The sequence below is a fragment of the Equus caballus genome, chromosome 7 (genome assembly GCF_041296265.1).
Source record: "Equus caballus isolate H_3958 breed thoroughbred chromosome 7, TB-T2T, whole genome shotgun sequence".
Classification (NCBI taxonomy): Eukaryota; Metazoa; Chordata; class Mammalia; order Perissodactyla; family Equidae; genus Equus; species Equus caballus.
In genome coordinates this window covers 77,720,914-77,741,479 of record NC_091690.1, presented here as the reverse complement: position 1 = coordinate 77,741,479, position 20,566 = coordinate 77,720,914, and the positions used below count along the sequence as shown (strand labels likewise).

Here is a 20,566-nt window from a genome sequence, read left to right as displayed (position 1 = left end):
ACTGAAAAATAGATGGACAGGTGTCTGATGACTTAGTAGATCCAAGTAGGCAGAAACCTAACACTACAGGATAAGCAAAGAACCCCCACAACTAAATGATAGAACCCTCCAAAGGCCTAGGAATTGGTGGTTCTAAGTATCTTTGAAAATGGAATAGAGGGAAAATAAAAGAAGATTGGTTTAAAGTTGTTGAGAAGGGAGATTTCCAGATCCTTTCCCTAACTCTCTGCTGCTCTTCTCACCAGGCAGAAGCAGGAGACCTGTCTGGAGAAGGTAAAGCTGAGGGTCCTTCAGGCACAATTGAAGGCAGGGATACCATAAAACAACCGGAAGCTTAACTGCACATATGCACACTAAATGTCAGCCCAGACCACACCATCTTGCAGTCTTCTTCTCCCACTGGCTCCCCAAATGCTGGTACCTAGGCATTAATTATCTGTTCAGGAGATTGGAAAAGCTTTCTCTAGGAGATCCGATCAGCCCAAGAGGAAAGCCTTGAAGGTCTTGACCTCTGGAGTTCCCCAACAAACAGCCAACCAGATTGCCCTACAATGAAGCTCCAGGGTGATGAGCTCCATCCACTGCTCAGAACTTCTGGTCAGCTTCTAGTCCTCCACTGTTAAACTAAGTCCTGTCCTACTGTAAATAGGACAGACCAACAAAATTCCAAAATCGAAAGCCACTATGTAAAGCAAAGGATCAGAAGTCAAATTGATGTGGGGTCGGTGAGCCGAGGAGTCGAAAGAAAGATTTCTTAGACTCTTAAGATCTGGCAGTAGTGCTCTTTTATTTAGAGAATAGAATAGCATGGGGACAGGACCCATGGGCAGTCAGAGCTTCTGCTGCGTGGGGACAGGACCCACGGGCATTCAGAGATGCTGCTGGCATGGGGAGCTGCTGCTGCCGCCGCCGCTGGCATGGGGATGGGACCCATGGGGAGGCAGAGCTGCTGCTCCAAGTTGAGGGTTAGAGTTAAATTTAAGGCATAGGTATGTGAGTTATCTCTTTACAAGACAAAGAATATGTAAAAAAGTTAAAATGGTATCAGTGCCCATAGGGTCCGGCCTTTTGGAGGTCCCACAACTTTTAGATAAGAATCAAACCGGATTGAGTAAATGGCAGAAGTCACCACTTGAATATTATCCTCAGCTAAAGACAAAGGAGAATTTGGCGGGGGGGGGGGGGGGGGGGGGGGTCAGTTACATGAGGTTGCCAGAGAGTAAATGACTTAAGTCCTTGTCTCTGGCATTGATTAAGAGTTTCTAGAGATAGGGCCATCCCCCTTCTTCCTGGCACAGAGGGAGAGGCATCTTCACAGATAGAGGTTTCCCTTAGAAATGTAAATGTTTCCCAACAAAGGGACAAGCAAATTCCACTCCTCAGAGCCTGCTTCTCATCCGTAGCTTTAAAATTAACCAGGCTCAAAATCCTCATCATAAACCGTTTTAAAATTAACCAGCCTGAAAATCCTCATCAAAATGACTGGACTTCATAAGAACAACATCTTCAAAAGATTGGTAAAAAAATTCCTAACCTAGAATTCCATACTTAGCCAAACTATTAATCCAGTGTGAAGGTGCAACTAGACATATATAGGTGTGCAAGGTATCAAAAACTGACCTCCCAAGTACCCTTTCTCAAGAAGCTATTAGAATATGTTAGGACCAGGACTAAGGTAAAGTAAGCGAGTGCTTTTTTGCCTTGGGTGCAAAATTTAAACGGGCATCAAAAAATTTAGTGATCAAGATAAAAAAGTATTTTAATGGACTATTTCAAAAGATAAAAATTAATGCAAAAAAAGTCTATGATGTACAAAAAATCAAAATGTTAAATGAAAACAAGACCCAAGAGGGCTGGGATTAAGGGGAGGTGAATGAGGCCAAATATGCAAGCACAGGGTTGGAGCTCCTCTTCATTAAATATTTTGTGAGTTTGTTGGTCATACATGTCAGCCCTACTTAAAGTCGGTCATAGGGTGATGAATACAAAAAGGTGAGTATCATTGGGCATCACTTTGGAGCCTGGTTATCAAATAACAAATGTTATGTTATGATTTTGTTGGGCAGAAAGAGGGTGTAGGAGTGTATGTGTCTGGTGGGCTGGTGGGGGAAATGAGAGTTGTACCCTTGTCTTCCATGGTGGGTAGTCAATAGATAATACTGCCAAACAGAAGGACCGAGAAGTAATAACAACATGCTATTAAAAGATATGGGGATAAATACTAAAGAAAAAAGATAAAAAATTTGAAAGTGATTTCTTCTGGGAAAAGAGAAATGAAGAAGAACAAGGCAGGGGGCTGAGGACTGCTATTTGTCTTAATGTATAGCACTAGTTGACTCTTTATGTGCATATATGACTAATAAAAAAATTAAAATAAGTAAATCAATGTTTGACATTTCAAATAAAAGTTTCTGAAGTACTCATCTTGGGAAAGTCAGAAGTTTATTGGACTTCATTATATGAATGTTATGATTCAGTATTATTTTTACTTTGAGTTACATATGGAGGTGGGTGCTAGAATTGTCTCAGTGGTAGGGCATCTAACAATCTTCCTGAGCTTGTACATTTTCCAGGGGAGAGAGATGCTCCATTTTATGGAACCCTCGTAACTAGATAGCAAGGCATGAGATATTCCCAGGTGAGGGATATTGACAGATGAGGGAAACTGAGACTCAGAAAGGGAAAGTAACCAGTCAGAGCTAGTCACTCCATAGTTAGTAAATGGCATTGGGGTAGACTGGGTATCAGATCCTTCCAGTGAGACCAGTATTCGTATCAGCAACTGGTTTTAGCTCCCTCCACTGTCGCTGCATATTCGTCTCCTCTAGTCAGATCCCCACTTTTGCTGTCTAGTTCTGTTTGACCTGCATCACCATTCTAAATGGTGCGTGCAGCTGTTCCCTGACATATGTGAGGGCCCTCTATCTCTCTAGCTGCAGTTACTAAAAATTCTGTGCTTAAAGCCAGACTTTTCCTGCCTCAAACAGCCATTGCTCTTGCTCTTGCCTTTTCTAGGCTGAGCTGCAGGTCCGCACATCTAGGCAGCCTGGGGGCTGGCCTTCAAGTGCCCTGAAATGCTGTCTATTACTTCAGGGAGGGCTAATACTGATAAATTTAGAAGGATAAAGGAGTTATGCCTGGTTGGAGGCAAGAAAGGGATTTTTCCCTCTGCCCACAAACTGAGTTCCGCCTGGAAGGCTCTGCCCCTGTCTGAGTGGGGCCTTTGCACCTGCCCCTCCAGGACCACAGGCAGTGTTGTAGCCCTGTTTCTTGAAACATCCATGGGATCGTGTATCCTGGCTGGAAATATCTTGGGTTTCTGCCTTTCTCATGTTGCTCAAAGCCCACTTATTTGGCCCTGGGAAATTGGACAGCCTTAGCCCTCAAACCAGCCTTATCGTTCAAACGTACATTCCTCAAGAACTCTTCCATGTCTTATCTCTCAGTACGTATATGCCTAGTTAGATCTTTGGGACCCGAAAGTGTTTGATTAAGACAAAGTGCTACTTCAATGGGCCTACTTGGTTAACTATTTCCTTTCCTCAAGAAGAGGCTACATGGTTGGGCTAGAATTCTGTTTCCAAAAGACTGGACCCTACCAAGAGAGAGGTGCTGATCTGTGTGCATGGTGCCAGTGGTGGACCAAGTTTCTGGCTGATCAAGTACCCTTAAAGTTGGGTGAGAGTGAATAAGTCTCAGAGAACAAGAAAACAGCCAAAGGACCATGGCTAGAATCTGCAAGAAGGGCTGCCATTTCCAGGCATTATATCCCAGCATCAAATCTGTGACCTGAGATGGGGCCTGCTTTCCTTCCCTCATACCTCTCCTCTCCCAGAGATAACTCAAAGGAATTAAGTGTTTCCATCAACATCCCTTGCTTCCCACTAGACCTGACTAATTAGAGTGTATGGGCATCCAAGACTCTGGCTTGAGTTGTCTGTGAGAGAGGCCACTTCTGGCCTAAGGTCCTCATCTTTGCATGCTCTTTGTGATACCTCCTATTCTCTAGTTTGTCCCTGTATCTGAGACTTAGCCAGGAAACCTGATTTCCTGGAAGGTTTGAGGCAGTGAGATTTCCATGATACCTGCCCTTCTCTTGTTTTGTGGAGATGACTCTCCAGGGGCCTTCCCTCCAGGGATGGGGATGCTAGATATGGGGCTTGCTGCAGGATCCAGGTCTGCAGAGCTGTAGACTTACCTGTTTTTCTACTTCAAGCCCTGAAAAGAGTCCTGAGTGGTTCCAAATTGCTTTCAACTCCTCAGCCCTGAATGACCTCTCTGGGAGATCATAGTCTGGATGTGTAGTGAAAAGAGCATGGGCTTGAGTCAGGAAGACCTGGGTTCAAATTCTGACTCCACCACTTTTTCTTTTTTAAAGATTTTATTTTTTTCCTTTTTCTCTCCAAAGCCCCCTGGTACATAGTTGTATATTCTTAGTTGTGGGTCCTTCTAGTTGTGGCATGTGGGATGCCGCCTCAGCGTGGCTTGATGAGTGGTGCCATGTCCGTGCCCAGGATTCGAATTGACAAAACACTGGGCTGCCGCAGCGGAGTTCACGAACTTAACCACTCGGCCGCAGGGCCAGCCCCTCCACCACTTTCTAACACCATCTCCTAGCAGGGTCCAAGTTTCCCCTTGGACCCAGAGCTCTGCCCTCCTCAGTTAGGGGTGGCTTTCTGTTTGCAGAGGGCCTTGTTTCCTGGTACTATTCCTTTATGTAAGTCTTGAAGCAATCTCAAGTCTGACCTTTCTTATGCTATGTCCTTGGTACAATGATAAGCCATGTTGAGCATTGTTTTACTTAATTTTCAAAATGGCAATGTGAATTATGGTTCTGACACCAATTACAGTGTGTGTTTTTTCCACACCACCAAGCAGTGCTCCGACACCAGCTGGGTGTTCTGCAATTCAACTCAATTCTGACACTATCTACCTGGAGATAGTATCAGATCTGACAGCTTAAGATCTCAGTCCTACAAGACTATCTCTCGCTCCCCTTCAGATGCCAATTTCAAGTCCAAGTTGTGGCTTGTGCTTCTGACTGACTGGCTATAAATCAGAGGTTCCAATGACCCCTTCCTTGGGTTCGATCCATTTGCTACAGTGGCTCACAGAACTCTGAGAAGCAGTTTACTTACTAGATTTCCAGTTTACTGTAAAACAATGTAACTCAAGAACAGCTGGATAGAAAAGATGCATAGGGCAAGGTGTGGGGAAACAGCTCGGAGATCCCATGCTGTCTCCAGGCACACCATTCTCCCCCAAATCTCTGCTTGTTCATCAACCTGGCGGCTCTCCAAATCTTGTCCTTTGGGGTTCTTATGGAGACTTCATTTTATAGGCAAATTGATTAAATCATTGAGATTGGTGATTGGACTCAATCTCTGGCTCCTCTCCCCTCCTTGGAGGTCAGGGGTAGGACTGAAAGTTCTAATCCTATAATCACAGGGTTGGTTCCTGTGGCAACCAGCCCTCATCCTTAGGTGACCTAGGGGCATCCCAAAAGTCACCTCATTAACATAACAAAAGACACCTAAGGTCTCTCGTCACTTAGGAAATTCCGAAGGTTTTAGGAGCTCTGTGCCAGGAATGGGGACAAAGACTGAAAATATATTTCTTATTATAAATCATAATATCATAGAAGTTAATGTAATTATTCCCGTTTTATAGCTGAGACTGAGACTCACTGAGATAACTTGCACGAAATCACACGATTTAAAAAGGCAGGACCACTGGAACCCAGGTCTTCAAGGCTCGAAAGAAGCCAACACAGCATAATAGAAAGAGGAAAAACTTTGGAGGCAGAGACCTGAGCTCCATTCTGTTCTTGCCTCCATTCTAGCTGCAGGACCTCGTGTAACTCCCTATGCTTTCTCAGCTTCACTTTCCTCTTCTGTCAAATGAAGAGAAATGTTCTGTAGAAGAGTTCTGAGAATGAAATGAATTGGTGTATATAAAACTCCTGTCACCTAGCACCGAGAAGCATTAGATTTCACTACCACCTCCGCCACCACCCCGCCTTCTCAGCCCAGGCTCACTTGTCTTTCCACTAAATCGTACTGTTCTCAGTCCAACATGGGAAATCAGGCAGGAACACAAATACCTATGATATAAGATAGAAAGCAGTAAGTACTGTAAGAGCAGACAAGCTTTGCTAGGATGACCAAGCAGGACTTCATGGAGACAGTGATATTGAATCTGGACCTGAAATGTTTTGTTGGATTTCAAGAGATGGAAAATAGACGGGAGGATCCCTGGATTCCACATCTGGTAACTAGATAGTGCATAGATAGGGGTGGTGGATGTGTAAATATTCTGTAGACTAAAGGGCTCACAGTGTGCAAAATGGCATTATTAAGGCCAAGCCTTGTGCCAGGTTCTAGGCTAGCCCTCCGCCACAGTACTTAAGCTCAAAATCCAGGCTGAGAGGCTGGACCAGCCCTCCCCCTCTGAGCTCCCCACTGCCATCTGGTGGTCATCAGGAGCCCAGGCCCCAGCCGGAGGGGCTGACAGTGGGGCAACCTCATCAAGGCTGTAACTCCTTCACAAGGGACAGTGGGGATGGTTGAGGGAAGTGCTGTGAAGCCTATGGGCGACCCTATTTCCACCCCCTGGAGAAGTTGGCACGAGAAAGAAAGGTCCAATATCTTGCCTTCAGCAACTCAGACCAGCTGGGATTCTATTTTTAACCAGCACTGTCATAGTTGACAGCTTGGAACGCCTTCTCCCTCCTTTTCTTCCTTCTTCTTGCCTCTTGCAGCCCAGAGCCTTGTAGAAAGGATGGATGGGAGCAGCCTTGGTGCTGGTAAACAGAAGATCATTCTCCTTTTTCACTGTCCTCCACTCCATCTAGCCTTGGTCCAGCCAGTTAGTGGGTGAATTTTAGAGGTATTATTGGCTGTGAAGCTAATGAGGCTTAAATTTTAGGACTCCTCACTGGCACAAGCTTCTTCCGAGGCTAGGACACTTGTTTGTGTCCTAGTAATTTTGTACCTTTAATTTTTTTTTCTTAACAAAGGGCACCCAATTTTATAATCTCTAGGCCCCACAAAACTTGGGTCCGCCCTCTGATGGGTATGGTTTCTTTCCCATCTTCAGCTCAGTGTCTACTTCAACAGGATTATTTCTATCTTGCTTTAATTTATTGTATGACCTTGAGCAGCTTTTTTCTTGCTCTGGGTCTCAGTTTCCCCAACTGTTACAAGATGAAGTGTCAAGGAAGCCCTCTCCCAACATACCATGCCTCTGATCATCCATGTATGTCTCCTTGGTGAGGTCATCTATTCTTCCCTCTTTGTCATTGTGTGTGTGGAGGGGTGTACTTGCTGTCCCTGCCTTTCTCTGGCACCAGATCAGTCTTATAACCAAAAGGGAGGCTGCTCCAGAAGTCCTATTCAGGTCCAGTCCCCTCGCCCTGCCTCATTATTGCTGGCCAGTAAGGGTGCCTCCAACGGGCAGAAGCTTGGCCAGGTTCTGACACCGGAGAAGGGTGCATTAAAAAGGCCCTACTCTTTAATTTCTGTGCACCTGTTATGGTCTGACTCGTGGTGTTTCAAACACACATTGAATAAAATGAGTCTTACTATACAGTGCTTCCTCTTTTATCTTTTCATTAAAATTTTAATAAGCATCTATTAATATAGTACCTTAACAATGACACAACTTTAGGAGAATGTGCTCAAGAATCATGACGTGTCATGGATATCCCACCTCCCACCCCCATTCCCAGCTATTACATATAACACTGGAGTGTGGGTGAGTCCAGGATGACAACCAGAGAGAATACACACAGCCTCATCTAGCCTCAGACCACGGGCTTTGTGGCAGGGGGTCATGCACAGGAGTGAGAAGCAGGGGGAGGGACCTGACAGGAAGGACTCCACAAAATCTGATGTCTCATCACCTGCCCCCAAAAAGTCCAGAAAGGAAGTTTAGGAGGAAGCCAAGTCATTTATTATCTTTCGAAGAGACTGGGTGAGGGAGGAGGGGGCAAAGTCACAGTATTTAACTTGAAAGGAATGACAGGACTTTTTAGTGCAAAACAGTCTGTTGCTTAGGGAAGTGTGAGAATAGGCCAGCTGGTGTTTCCAACACTGATTGGGGAAGGGCACTGTGAGGTCAAACTGGGGGTAGCCTGGAGCATCTCAGGAGTCAGTCCTATGCCAGGCTCCAGAGCCCTAGAAGAATCAATGCCATTACCATATGTGTGTGTGAGAGGCAGGTCAGCCTCTGTCAGACTTCCTGCTGTGTAGGGATAGTCCACTGCTAGGGACCCTGTTTCTGTGTACGTCCAAGATCAGTGCCATGTTACTATGTGCCCAGCTCAGTCCCATATTAACAATGTGCCTCATTTCCTGTGTGGGGATCTGGTTTGTTTCCTTTGTGTCAGGTAAGCCATCTTTTCCTGTGCATTGGGGTTAGTCCATGCTGTTGTGCGTCAGTCTCCTATGTCAGTTAGTCTGTGTCTCTTGTGTGTCTGGATGGGGCTGTGCTTGTAGGAATCAGTCTGTCCTGCCTTAGCCCCCACTCCCCCTCCACCCCTCAGCCAGGCCCCAGCGTGCTGATGGTGGTGTAGCTCAGCCTAGACAGCGAAGCAATGGAGGGGGTGGGAGGGTCCTCATCTGGAAGAGGCCTGGGGCGTGCTCTTGGAGGCCGGGGGCAGCAGCGGGCGCACGTGTCGAGGCAGGCCTGGCGAAAGCGACGGTGCATGAAGCAGTAGACCAGGGGGTTAACACAGGCCGAGGTATAGCTCAGCAAGTGGATGAAAGAGATGGGTGCACCCGAAAGTGCGCGGTGTGCACCAGGGCCGTCGAAGGCGCGCCACGTGTTGGCGCTGTACACTGGCAGCCAACACAGGAAAAAAAGGACGACAATCACCAGCAACATCCGCACCACGCGCTTCTTCGCTAGCAGTTTGGCCTGGGCGGGCCGGGGGCCGGATCCTGGCCCAGGAGTGGGCGCAGTCAGCGCGGACAGCTCCAGTGCAGGCCGGGAGCGCGGAAGCTGCACGTAACAGCCATCGCCGTCCTCACCAGCCAGCCCGAGCTCTGGCCGGCAACGTCCGTTCTGGTGGGCAGCGCCTGAGCACAGACCGTGGGTTGTCAGAGTAGTAGGCTGAGTGTCAATCTTCAGCCTAACCTTCACCTGACCCCCCATTTACAGCCTGGCTGCCGACACACTCCTTTCTGCCCCACCCCCTCTAGGCCCCGCCCCTTTCTAAAGCCCTGCCCATCCTGGATTTCACCCACCTGGTCCCGCCCCACCCGACGGCCCTCCTTGGCTTCGGAGTCGGTTCTGGTTCTCGTTGTCACTGTCACCATCAAAGCGGAGCCCTAAGTAGAGCTCGCGGGAGATAAGCCCGTAGGCCACCGCCATAACCACACCCGGGACGAAGAACAAGAGTAGGAGCAGCAGCACAGACCTGGAGGCAGAGCACAGACTATAACGCTGGTCTCTGTCTAGCTACGATAACAGATGGAGGAAGAGCAAAGGATTTTCCAGGGCTGGCGGCCAAGCCCCAGAGGTAGATTTGGGAGTGCTCCTGCGAAGGGTTAGAGAACTGGGAGGGGCCTCAAATGGGAATCCCAGAGTGGTGAGTGCAGAAAGGGAACTGAAGCGGTAATTCTGGGAGCAGCTGGAGGAAGATTCTGGGGAAAGGTTGTAAACATCTAATGGAGATGGAGAAGGGAATTCCCAGAAATAGGTTAATGGGCTCTCTCACCAGGTTTGGCGAACTCGCGCACTGGGCCAGCGATGCACACACTGCAGCACAAGGGGTCCCGCTGGCTGCAAGGTAGTGTACACGGGGTAGGGCACCATGAGCAGTCCGGACAGCATCCACGTGGCTACAATCACACGAGCTGCGTGGGAGCGCGTCTGCCACACGCGCGCCTGCAGTGGTCGGCAGATGGCGCTGTACCGCTCCAGGGCGATGGCCACGAGGCTTAGCGTGGACACACTCACAGATACCCCTAAGGAAGGGAAGAGGAAGTAGTCTCTAGGAAGCTTGCACTACATATTCACCAGTGGGACTTCCCCAACCTGCACTGGAAACATCCTGACATCCAGCAAGGACTTTAGGAGAGGAGAGAGGCAACAGGGTGGGGGGTGGGGGTGGGGGGGGGTGTCGAGCAGGTTAGTTCTCTCACTTACCCATGAGATAGGAAACTGCCTTGCAGACGACTGTGCCAAAGATGAATCTACCCATGAGATTCGGCAGGAGGGTGAAGGGCATGCAGGCCACAGCCAGCAAGAGGTCGCTGACTGCCAATGATAGCAGGAAGGCGTTGGTGACTGTCCTCAGGCGGCGGCTCAGTCCCAGGACGACGATGATAAGCACATTTCCTCCAACACTCATCAGAAAAATCACTGCGTAAAGGGTGACCCTAATGGCCAGCTCCAATTCTGGGTAGGAAAAGGTAGAGATGGCAGTAGGGGTCTGGCCCCCACTCAGCGAAACCCTCCAATCTGACTTATCCCCAAACCCCAGTACACAGCCAGACCCCTCTGCATCCCAAGACACCCTACCCACTACCCGATTGGACCCACTCAGTAAATGGTGAACTTGAATCCTTTACCCTTCTAACTCCTTGAGGCTTAGTTAAGTTGGCCTAACTCTACCCTTCCTTAAGAAAGCCCATCTCTTCTCAAGCTTTGCTCCAAATTCTTCCTTCTTTTTGCAGACAAACTTCTTGAAAGGATTATTTGCATCCCCTCATTCACTCTTCAGTCCATTACAATCCAGTGCCCTGTCCCCGCATCACTGTTTGGACACTTCTTCCCAAGGTCACTAAGCTTTAACTGCCTTAGTTAAAGGTCTCTTCGCAATCTGTTCTGCTTGACCTCCCCGTAGCATTTGACACTGTTGACCATGCACTACCTTTTGAAATACAGGTCAGATCATGTCCTTATATTGCCTAAAAACAACCCTTTACCTACTCTCTACTGTCTGCAACACTTGAGCATGTCATCCAGATTCTCTGAGAACTGCCCTCTCCCTCCCCCCACCTCCTGCCTGCAATGCACCCACTTAAGCCACTGGATGACTCAGTTTCTTGAAGGCATCATGCACACCCATGACTCCCTCCCTCCAGGCTCACATTGGTTTCTCAGCTTGCAATGCTCTTCTACCAACCCCCCACTAATACCCCTCCATCACAAACTTATTTTCTGTATCTGGTGAGTTCCTATTCACCATCATCCTTCAAGACTCAGGTCCACTGTCCCCTCTTCTGTAAGGCCTTTCTGGACACCTCATTTGGAGTTAATCTCTCCTTCCTCTGACCCATGCATGTTTCTTACACATCTGTTAGAACCCTTTTTACTTTCTTCCTTGTATTTTAATTATCTCCAAACATTCATTCTCACTCAACAAACATTTACAGAGGACTCCCTTTATGCCAGGCACTGGGGACAAAGAGGTGAACATGACAAATTCCCTGCCACTTGAGATCTCACAGTCTAGAGGGAAACTCAGACATACAAACAGATAATTGCCACACAGTGTAATAAAGAGTGAGGTTGAGGAAGATACAAAGTGCTGTGGGAGCTCAGAGGAGGGACACCAGTGTTGCTGGGCTAGACAGAGGGCTGACCCCATTCATTTGTGTTATTGTCTATTGGGAGATGGATTCATCTTTGGGCCTCCATGTCACAGCCAAGCAGACCCAGACAAAATTGAATTGAATTAAACTGGACCCAGTCACCCATGCCCATGGCCTCAGCACGAGAGAGACTGGAGCTTGAAGGGAGAGAGGGCAGGGGCAGAGCCTTCCGGGTTGGGAAGAGGGAAGGGCCTAGAGCTGCAGCTCCCTCTTCTGCAGCCCCATACTTTGGCTGCCTTTTGCCATAGCCTGCGAATTAATAAACTATTTTCTCATAACAATAACCAACTTATTCAGAAGCTATTGTAGGCATCGTCAGTAATATTTACAAGAAAGCCCCAACATTACTTGCTCAGAGTACATAGCAAGTAAGGGGCCAAATCAGAATAGAAGTCAAGTCTCCAGATCCCTAAAATGCTGCCTCCTACTACTCCCTAGCTTCTCTGTCATTCATCATGCTGCCTCCTTCTCCCAATCAAATCTCAGTCTCCGTGCCTCATTCTCCCTCTGCACTCTCTCATGGTGTTTCTCACTGTATTATTATGTTTAATTCTCTATCTCCACCAATAGACTATGAGCTTCTTGAGGACAGGGGCAATGTCCATCTTGGTCTTCAGCATATCCCTAACACTTGGCATAATGTCCTGCATGTAGGAGGTTTTAACACGTGCTTGTTAATGAATCTTGACTGAACCTCTGTCACTCTCCACACAAATGCATCTGCTTTGTCCTCCCTCACCCATCCTTCACCTCTGTGCCTCTAGATTCCAACATACCCTCTCCTCTCTGCCTTTGTCTCTTTGGAGACACACTTGGAGGTTTCTTGGGGGGGGGGGCGTGTCATTCACAGGCTGTGATTTTGTATACGTTACTTTTACTATTATATGCAAACCATCTGTGTCTCATTTAGAAGCTGGGCGCCTCTCTTCCATAGGCAGGGAAGGCTATGGAAGGCTTATGTGTGGTGAATTTGAGGGTGTGTGTGTGAGTGTACAGGGGGCAAAAAGGAAACTTTGGGAGAGAGATCTCTGTCAGAGAGGTCCTTGGACCCAGAAAAATAGAGCTGGTGATCTATCTTGCACTCTTTGTGTCTCCTCCCAGTCCACTGCCCTTCCCCCCTCTCCATATCACCCCTTAATCTCTCTAGTCCTATCATCTCTCTCAGATCCTCCTCTGGATGCTTCTCTTCAAGTAGTTCTTGATTCAATAATCACACCTCACTTTGGTTCAGCACTCTTAAGTATGAGAAGCACATTTCTCATTCATTCATCCAGTTCACGTGTCTCGTGTGTGTCAGAAAGATGAGAATATGCCCACCCTTATGAATTTCCCAATCTGCATGGGACTCCTAAAAACTAGAGGACAAAGTCCCAGTAAAAATGACCAGCAATTGTACAGCACTTTGCTGTTTTACTGGGCATTCTCAGCTATTACCTTATTTCTAGCCACCACTCTCTCTCCAAGTCTTTGCTATTAAACAGTTCGGAGATGTGAAAAAGACTAATTAAAAGCAATCTTAGAGCTAGGAGTCTGGGCAGAGGGAGGGATGAATAGGTGGAGCAAAGAGGACTTTTAAGGCAGTGAAACTGTTCTGCATGGTACTATAACGGGTGGGCAGATGTCATTATACATTTGTCAAAACCCATAGAACATACAACACAAAGAGTGAATCCTAATGTAAACTATGGAATTTAGTTAATAATGTATCGGTATTGGCTATCAACTGTAACAAATGTACCACACTAATGCAAGATGTTAAGAATAGGGGAAACTGTGTGGTGTGTGTGTGTGTGAATGGAAACTCCCTGTATGCCTGTTCAATTTTTCTGTAAACCTAAAACTGCTGTAAAAATAGTCTCTTAATTTTTAAAAAAGTCATAAAAGAAGCAATCAGAATGAAGACGTCTGTGTGTGTGTGCGTACATACATGTTTGTATGAATCCATGTGTGTTTGTGTGGTGGAATATGAGTGACTACAGTGGCTTCACAGTGACTAGGAACCTAAAGCATAGTGGAAGAATGGGAGATGGCACCTCTAAGGGGACAGCCACTAGTGCCTTGACAGTCTACCTGTGGGCATCATTCTGCTGGGGATGAGAGGAGAGCAGAAATCAGATCGTGGCACTCAGAAAACTGGGACAGTTCAATTCTGTTTCTGGGGTCTAGAGGATCTGCGTTTGTTCTGTCCAGATGACGGCAGAGAAGTATGAGCACAAAAATCCAGATAATGTGACACAAAACAAAAACCAGGCTTTTCTAAGAAATGAGTACACAGAATACTGAAGCTGCTGATGCCTCAAATCCTGCCTTCCACTGGTGTGTTGCATCTGGTCACTCATGTACACAGACATCAAAGTAACACCCATGTCTCTGTGGTGACTATGGATAGCATCCACCTGATTGTGAGTAACAGCTGGACAAATGGGGACATCCAAATGTCAATGAGTACTAACTGAGGGAGCAAAAGTAATATGCAAGGGTGTGTAGGTAATATCAGAGTAAGCATTGGGTAATACTTTAGTCTGTGAGATCATATCTGGGTGGGTGAAAGTAACACATATTTTTGTGGGCAATATCTGGAGAAGGGTAACAGCTACACGTCTATGGGTAATATCTGATTGAGTGTGGTTTACATGTAGGTTTAGGTAATATCTGAGTAAGTATTGTAAAATTTGTTCCAACTTTAGTATATGTGCTATTGAGGGAGCAGTTGTTGTAACATTTGAATGAGCAGGGGTAATATCTGTAGATAGCATCTCATTTGTAGGTAACATCTTCAGGAAGCACAGGTTGCATTCGGAGGTCTGAATGTGAATGGAGGATTATCCAGTGATGATGGTAATAGCTAAGTGAGTAGAAGTAATATCCAAGTATGTGTGGACAATATTTAAGTGAGTATGGATGTGAGATGTTAACATTTTAAGATGTAGAGTGATATGTTAATCTGATTGATTAAAATAACTGAGCACCTGAGTGAACATAGGTACTCTTTGAGTTTTTGTGGGTAATAGCTTAATGTGTGAGAGGAATATCTGTGATTTTATGGGTAATATCTGGAGAAGAGTTACTTAAATGAGTATGGGTAATATCTGATTGTGTGTGGTTAATAAAATGAAAGTGAGTCTGTTTGATGGATGAGTAACATCTAAATGACTGTGGGCAATATTAAAACGACTATGGGTGACACCTACTTTTCTGTGGTTAGCATCTGAGTGAACATGGGTAACACTCTAGTCTGTGTGGATTATATCAGAATAATGTAGGTAACATCCAAATTCCTACTGGTGACACTGGAGTGAGCCTGGGTAATATGCCTCTGTGGAAGTAATATCTGAGTGAGTGTGGCTAACAGAGTCTGTGGGTAACTTCTGACTGCCTGTGTAACATCCGACTGTGTGTGGGTAACAACATCCAAATGGGTGAGGCCAATTCTTACACCTGATTCACTTCACATTCTGCTTTCTCAGCGTCCCTTGCTTTATTGACTATCCCTGCTATCTTCTGCACCTTCAACCTTCCTCTCTCTTGGATCATTGCCCATCAACATTTAAAAGATGCTCTTGTCTTAACTACACACACATACCCACAAGACGAAACTAAACATGCACACACATACCCTTCCTCAACCCCATGCTATTTCTAGCACTATCTTGTTTTTTCTTTTGTCTCCCTCCCTGCCAAACGTCTTGAAAGTTTTGTCTACACACCCTGGTTCACTTCTCATAACTCCCTTCCCCACTGGCCCAAACTACAACCTGCTGTAGTCAGGCCTGAAGACCCACAACTCCTCCTAAGTACTTTCTTGTTATTGAATCCAAAGGATGCTGTTCTGTTCTTATCCAACTTAAATCAGCAGCATTTGATATCACTTATCCCACCCTGCTTGAAATTTTCTTTTTCCTTGCCTTCATGTCTCTCTGATGGTTTCGTCTGGATCTCATTCATGGACTTTCCTTCCCTTGCCTGGCTTTTAAATATTGGTTTTCTTCAGGGTCTTGTCCCAGGACCTCTTTTCTTTTCATCCTACACAATCTTTGTATGATTTTATCTATTCCTATGGCTTCTGTTACCTCCCCTAGGAAGACCTTTCAAGTCTGTATTTCCAGCTTATACCTCTCCCCAATGTTCCAGCCCCCTGGATTTAACAGCTTACTGGGCAACCCCACCTGGATAGCTCACCAGTATGTAAACTCAGTGGGTTCCAAACTGAATTTATAATCTCCTCTTTCAAACCTGTCTCTGTCCCTTTGTTATCCTTCTCATTATATGGCACTAACATCCATCCAATTGTCCAAGCCAGAAACCTAGATGTCATCCCTTGACCTCTTCCTCCTCTCCATTTCTAATAAATCGCCAAGTTCTGTTGATTCCACTTCCTGAAGTGCCTCTCAAATCCATCCACTTCTCTCCATTCCCACTGCTAGTACCTTAGTCTAAGCCTGCGTCATTTTTCACAGAGAGCAGTCTAATATAATAGCCTTTGGAAGTATCCCCCTGCCTCCCGTCTTTCATGTCTTGTCCTCCAATCCATGCTGTACACTACAGAACTAATCCTGACTGTACTACTGAACCTTTCAGTAGTTCTCAGTGCTTTCAAGATAAAATCGACATTACTCAGCCAAGTCTATAAGGCTCTCTGTAAAACCTCTGGGCTGGTCTTCATCCTGGGGGTTCATTGTGCCTCTCTTATGGTACATGTCTCAGGCACTCAGAAACTACAACACACTGAACAAAAGTGCCATGGATTTAAACTTTGGGCGTTTATACATATTGTTCCTCTCCTTGGGTTGTTTTTTGCCCTTTCTGCCCCTTCACTTGGCTGGCTCTCCTTCAGGTTTTTATTTTCATTCAATTCATACTTCACCTCCCCAGGAGGCCAACTTTGATTCCCAAGGCTAGGCTAGGCTAGAGGTGCTCCTCTTCTGTGTCCCTACAGCCCTCTCAGGGCACTTTCCACTCTGCTACAATTCCCTGCTGACTTGTCTGTCTCCCCCACTAACCTGTGAGCTCCATGAAACAGGAGCTCTGTCAGTTTTGTTCTTCTCACATCTCTGGTGCCTAGCACAATCTTTGGTTCGATAAATATTTGTTGAAGGAAAGGATATGACAAATAGAAATGGCAAGCAATAGGATATATTGGAGTATATGAGGAAGCCATTTGGGGTAAGCCTAATTTGGCCTGACTTTGTTTTTTCCAAAAGGGCCTGCCATGGCCATCAAGCATGCCTTGTATATCTGCCTTAAACATTTCCTGTGGCAAGAACAAATGCCCTTAAGATAAAGGTGCAACTCCCCCAGCCCATATTGGCCTTTCCTTAAGGATAAGCATCTTTCCTTAGGCTGGGAACTGATTGCTGCACTCACCTTTGACCACCCAGCTCCCCTATGACCATCCAACTCGAGACAACAGACCTGCCACCCTGCTGTGTCCACCGAGACAGCTGACCTACCTGCTGTGTCCATCGATGGCTGTGCCGACAGAGCAGTCTTGCGACTATTGTAAAAGGGACATTTCAATCATATGTGAAACATCCTGTTTGGGGGTATAGAACCACTCTGTGCACCCCACTTCTTCAGTGCCCTTTCTTCTTTCAGGAGGAAAGGCCCTGGGCCACGGTCCTCACATTTTAGCTCAGAATAAACTCTCCCAAATTTTCATTAATAGATTGGTTATGGATTATTTTCGTCGACAGATCTAAGTGAGAGCGTTTAACAACTGGTCTGAGAAAGCATGCATTGTTTTGCGGGGTAAATTAATACTTGAATTACAATTTATTCCCACTTTCCCTTCTTGAGCTTGGAATAATTTCCTTCTGCTTAACACTGTTCCTTCTCCTAGAATCCTGCTTCTTCCTTTTCTGCCTACTGAACTTCAACTTCAAGACTCAGCTCCCAGGCTCCCTCTGTGAAGTTCTCAGACCTCATCTCCTTTGGGTGCCCACAATTCAGACCCTCTCGTGGGACTTCCCGTGCTGACTGTGACTTCTCCATTGGTTTTCTCTGACCTCTGTACTAACTATGGATAAGGGTCCAGATTGCGTCTAGTATATCCCTGTGTCCCCAGCACCTCGCCCAGGGACTACAATAGCAGGTATCCAGTAAACATTTAAGGAAAGAAATGATGCAGGAAGGGGAAAAATATATTTTGAGCTGGGTCATCAAGAAAATGTGGATACTGGCAGATGGGAGGAGTGAAAGTCATTTTGGGGACTGGATGAATGGAAGCAGTCTGGGAGTGTGAGGAAAAGTTGGTGGCACAAAGGGATGGGGTGATGAATGGGGCAGTCAGGCTCCAGGAGGGTGAAACCTAAGGAAGGGCAGCTTGGAGGGACTTGGAAGGGACTTGGAGACATTACTCAGAGACAGAGAAAGGGAGAGGGTACAGAGCCTTCAGAAGAACTCCGACTTGGGAGGCATGGGGATTAGAGGATGAGTGAAATGGAGACAGGCAGCTCTAGGGAGCAGCCCCCAATACCCAGCCTAATTCAGGTTAGAAGATCTCTTTTAGGAAGCCTGGCGGGTTAAGCTGGGGGAGCACAGGAGATTCTAACTCTAACTTCCCATTCAGGCCTTCCAGAGCACTCCCTCCCCCAACCAGCACCCTTCTTTTTCCCAGTCTTGCCTTCCTTTCTTTCCTTCCCCGTTATGGCTTTGTAAACTGGGTGTAAAAGGAAAAGAGAGACCTGGAAATTTGGCAAGAGGAGGTCCTTGCCTCCCCACCATCTGCATCTAGGAGGGGGCTGTGTGTTGGGGAGGATGCTGTGTTTTGGGGGTGACCAGGAGCTCTGGGTGTGATCAGGGGACCAGGGTGTGAAGGGGCTCTGACTGGATAGTGTAAAGCTGTGATGGAGTTTTATGAGCTGTGGGGGACAAATGTGTCAGGAGGAGCTGTTTGGGGACTGAAGGAGTTCTATGAAGGGTGGTGTGGGCATCCGAGGAGGCAGTGTTGAGGCTGTGGGGGGCCCTCTTTTGTGCTGTTTGGTGCAGTGAGAAGGAGCTTGTGGAGGGGGCTTAGGGAGGCACCCACCTCGTGTCCCGGCTCCGCGGATGCGAGGGGGCTCGCAGCTGAGGTTGCCAGTACCGCTGCTGTTGAGGAGGGGGCCCCCTGGGCGGCACAAGGAAGCCCCCGGCCCGGGTCCGGATCCCTGCACGCTCTGGTTCAGCTTTAGCAGCTCCATGGCCCTGGCCCAGCCGCCGCCTCCCTCCGCTCGCCGGGCGGGCTCCCGCTGCGGCTCCACCTGCTCACGCTGCGATTCCGGCTGAGACTCCTGCCCCGCCTGGTCCCCGCCCCCAACCTTGGCCCCTGCCCCGCCACTCCTCCTCCCCTCGCCTCGCCTAGGCTCGCGTCCTTCCCAGGCTCGGGTCCGCTCTGTCCCACCAGGTGACTCTCCGCCCCCTCTCCTGCTCAGGGCTTACTCGCCCCCCTGTGTTACTGTCCTCCAGGCTCGCCCCTCCCTAGATCTCTCCGGTCTTCTCTTGGAGATTTTCTTCCCGCCCACTCTCCTTCACCACGGGTTCCGGGGATTCTCGAGCGTGTGTGTGTGTGTGTGTGTGTGTGTGTATGTGTGTGTTGGCTGGGGTGGGGGCTGGGGGTTAGGGGCGGATGGAGAGGTTGCGAGGAAGGAGGTTGCGGGGGAGGGAAGGTAAGAGTGGTTATGGTAGGGCGCGGCTGCGGTGGGGTCTAACATCTTTCCCTGGTGGGTCAGAGGACGTGGAGGTGGCAACTGAGACAGGGGCGGCATGGGGGTCCCTAGCTGCGGCACAGATGCTTTAGCGCGCGCCGAGCGCCGCGGTTACTGTACTGTGCGGCAGCGGCCACAGCGACCGCAACACTATCGCTCCCGTAGTTCCCTGCAGCTCCTCGTCCCGGGGCCGGAGTAGCCCATGTATCTGCCTCCGCACTCTCCATCTCCTACTTCAGGCCCAACACCCAGGCTTCCATCCAAAGCTCCCAAGGAACCTCCCGCAGCGGACGAGGATCGGGGGGTGGGGGGGGGGGAGTCAGCATTTGTCCCTGGGGAGCCCTGGCACGGGAAAGGGCTGCCTGCCTGAAGGAAGAGTCTGCTTCTTGTTGAGGTGGGCCGCGGTGGTGGGGAGAACTGCCTAAGATAAAGGGAGTGGGGAGGGGAGGGTGGGGTATGGTTCCAATCCTGGCCCAGCGCAGGCGTATGAGGGAGGAGGCAGCCGGCTTTCTCCGTGGTCTCCAGGCAGCGCCCACTCTCATCCAACACACTGACGCTCCCTGTTTGCTCTCAGCGCAGGTCGAGCAGCCTCTACAGGGCGTCAGGTTCCCACGGGAGGGGGCCAGGAGCCGGAAGGGGGCTGCATCACTGGGGTGCAGCGGGAACAAATCTGAAAAGGGCATGCGCAGGACCGAGGTGGGTTCAGCTCCCTGGGCAGGCCTTGAGTCCTCTATCAGACCTGCTCACTATCCATTCTCCTCCATTCCAAAGAAACTCCAGTATGACCTGAAATTCTTCTCTGGCCCCCAGCAGTAGCTGTCAAAGACGGGAGCATTAGTCAAAGAGCAGATTAGACTGGGATGAGGTCTGAGTTGATGGGGAACTGAGAGCCCTATCCAATCAGTCTTTTGGAGATGATCTGGTCCAACCAGCACTGAGTTTATAGGCACTGGGGCATTGAAGGAAGATTTAAGCCTGAGCTATGTGGGGATGTTGTCGCCTGCTTCCCCTCACCTGCCTCCTGGCATTGCCTGCCTTCCCCTTCAGAAAGCCCTGGACCAGAGTAGCCTCATTTGCTGTTTGTTCAGCTCCAGCACAGGTGGGGCCTCAGATAACCTGCTGGACTTTTCCCACATTGGATAACCGTAGGATGTGGGCACCGGGGAGCAAAGGAAATGTAGAGGAGAGAGGAGTGGAAAGAGGAGAAGTAGACGGGCATCCACTTGTTCAGCAAAGTATGTGCCAGGTAGCCAAATATAGGGCTGTGCACTAGCTGTCCCA

General features: G+C 48.1%; 1 protein-coding gene across 2 annotated transcripts; it reads right to left on the bottom strand.

The window, feature by feature from the left end:
- Positions 1–7,599: 7,599 nt before the first annotated feature.
- CCKBR (cholecystokinin B receptor) lies at positions 7,600–19,957 on the bottom strand. 2 transcript variants are annotated; one of them, XM_070274583.1, is made up of 6 exons: positions 18,631–19,676; positions 17,054–17,097; positions 10,153–10,404; positions 9,722–9,971; positions 9,249–9,421; positions 7,600–9,080 (listed from the first exon to the last, which is right to left on the bottom strand). In XM_070274583.1, exons 2-6 carry the CDS (start codon positions 17,064–17,066, stop codon positions 8,542–8,544), a joined length of 1,227 nt encoding a protein of 408 aa, XP_070130684.1. In that variant the 5' UTR covers positions 17,067–17,097; positions 18,631–19,676; the 3' UTR covers positions 7,600–8,541. The 2 variants fall into 2 exon arrangements, with proteins under 2 accessions (XP_070130684.1, XP_005612171.1); XM_005612114.4 differs by lacking the exon at positions 17,054–17,097 and having other exon boundaries at positions 18,631–19,957.
- Positions 19,958–20,566: the final 609 nt, after the last annotated feature.

What these genes read in the sequence shown, in the direction of transcription:
- CCKBR (XM_005612114.4), bottom strand. Translation starts at nt 18,781, where the DNA reads ATGGAGCTGCTAAAGCTGAACCAGAGCGTGCAGGGATCCGGACCCGGG. An exon ending in CCGCGGAGCCGGGACACGAG is followed by an intron (nt 10,405 to 18,630) that starts GTGGGTGCCTCC and finishes TTTCCTACCCAG; the next exon opens with AATTGGAGCTGGCCATTAGG. An exon ending in GGCAGTTTCCTATCTCATGG is followed by an intron (nt 9,972 to 10,152) that starts GTAAGTGAGAGA and finishes TCCCTTCCTTAG; the next exon opens with GGGTATCTGTGAGTGTGTCC.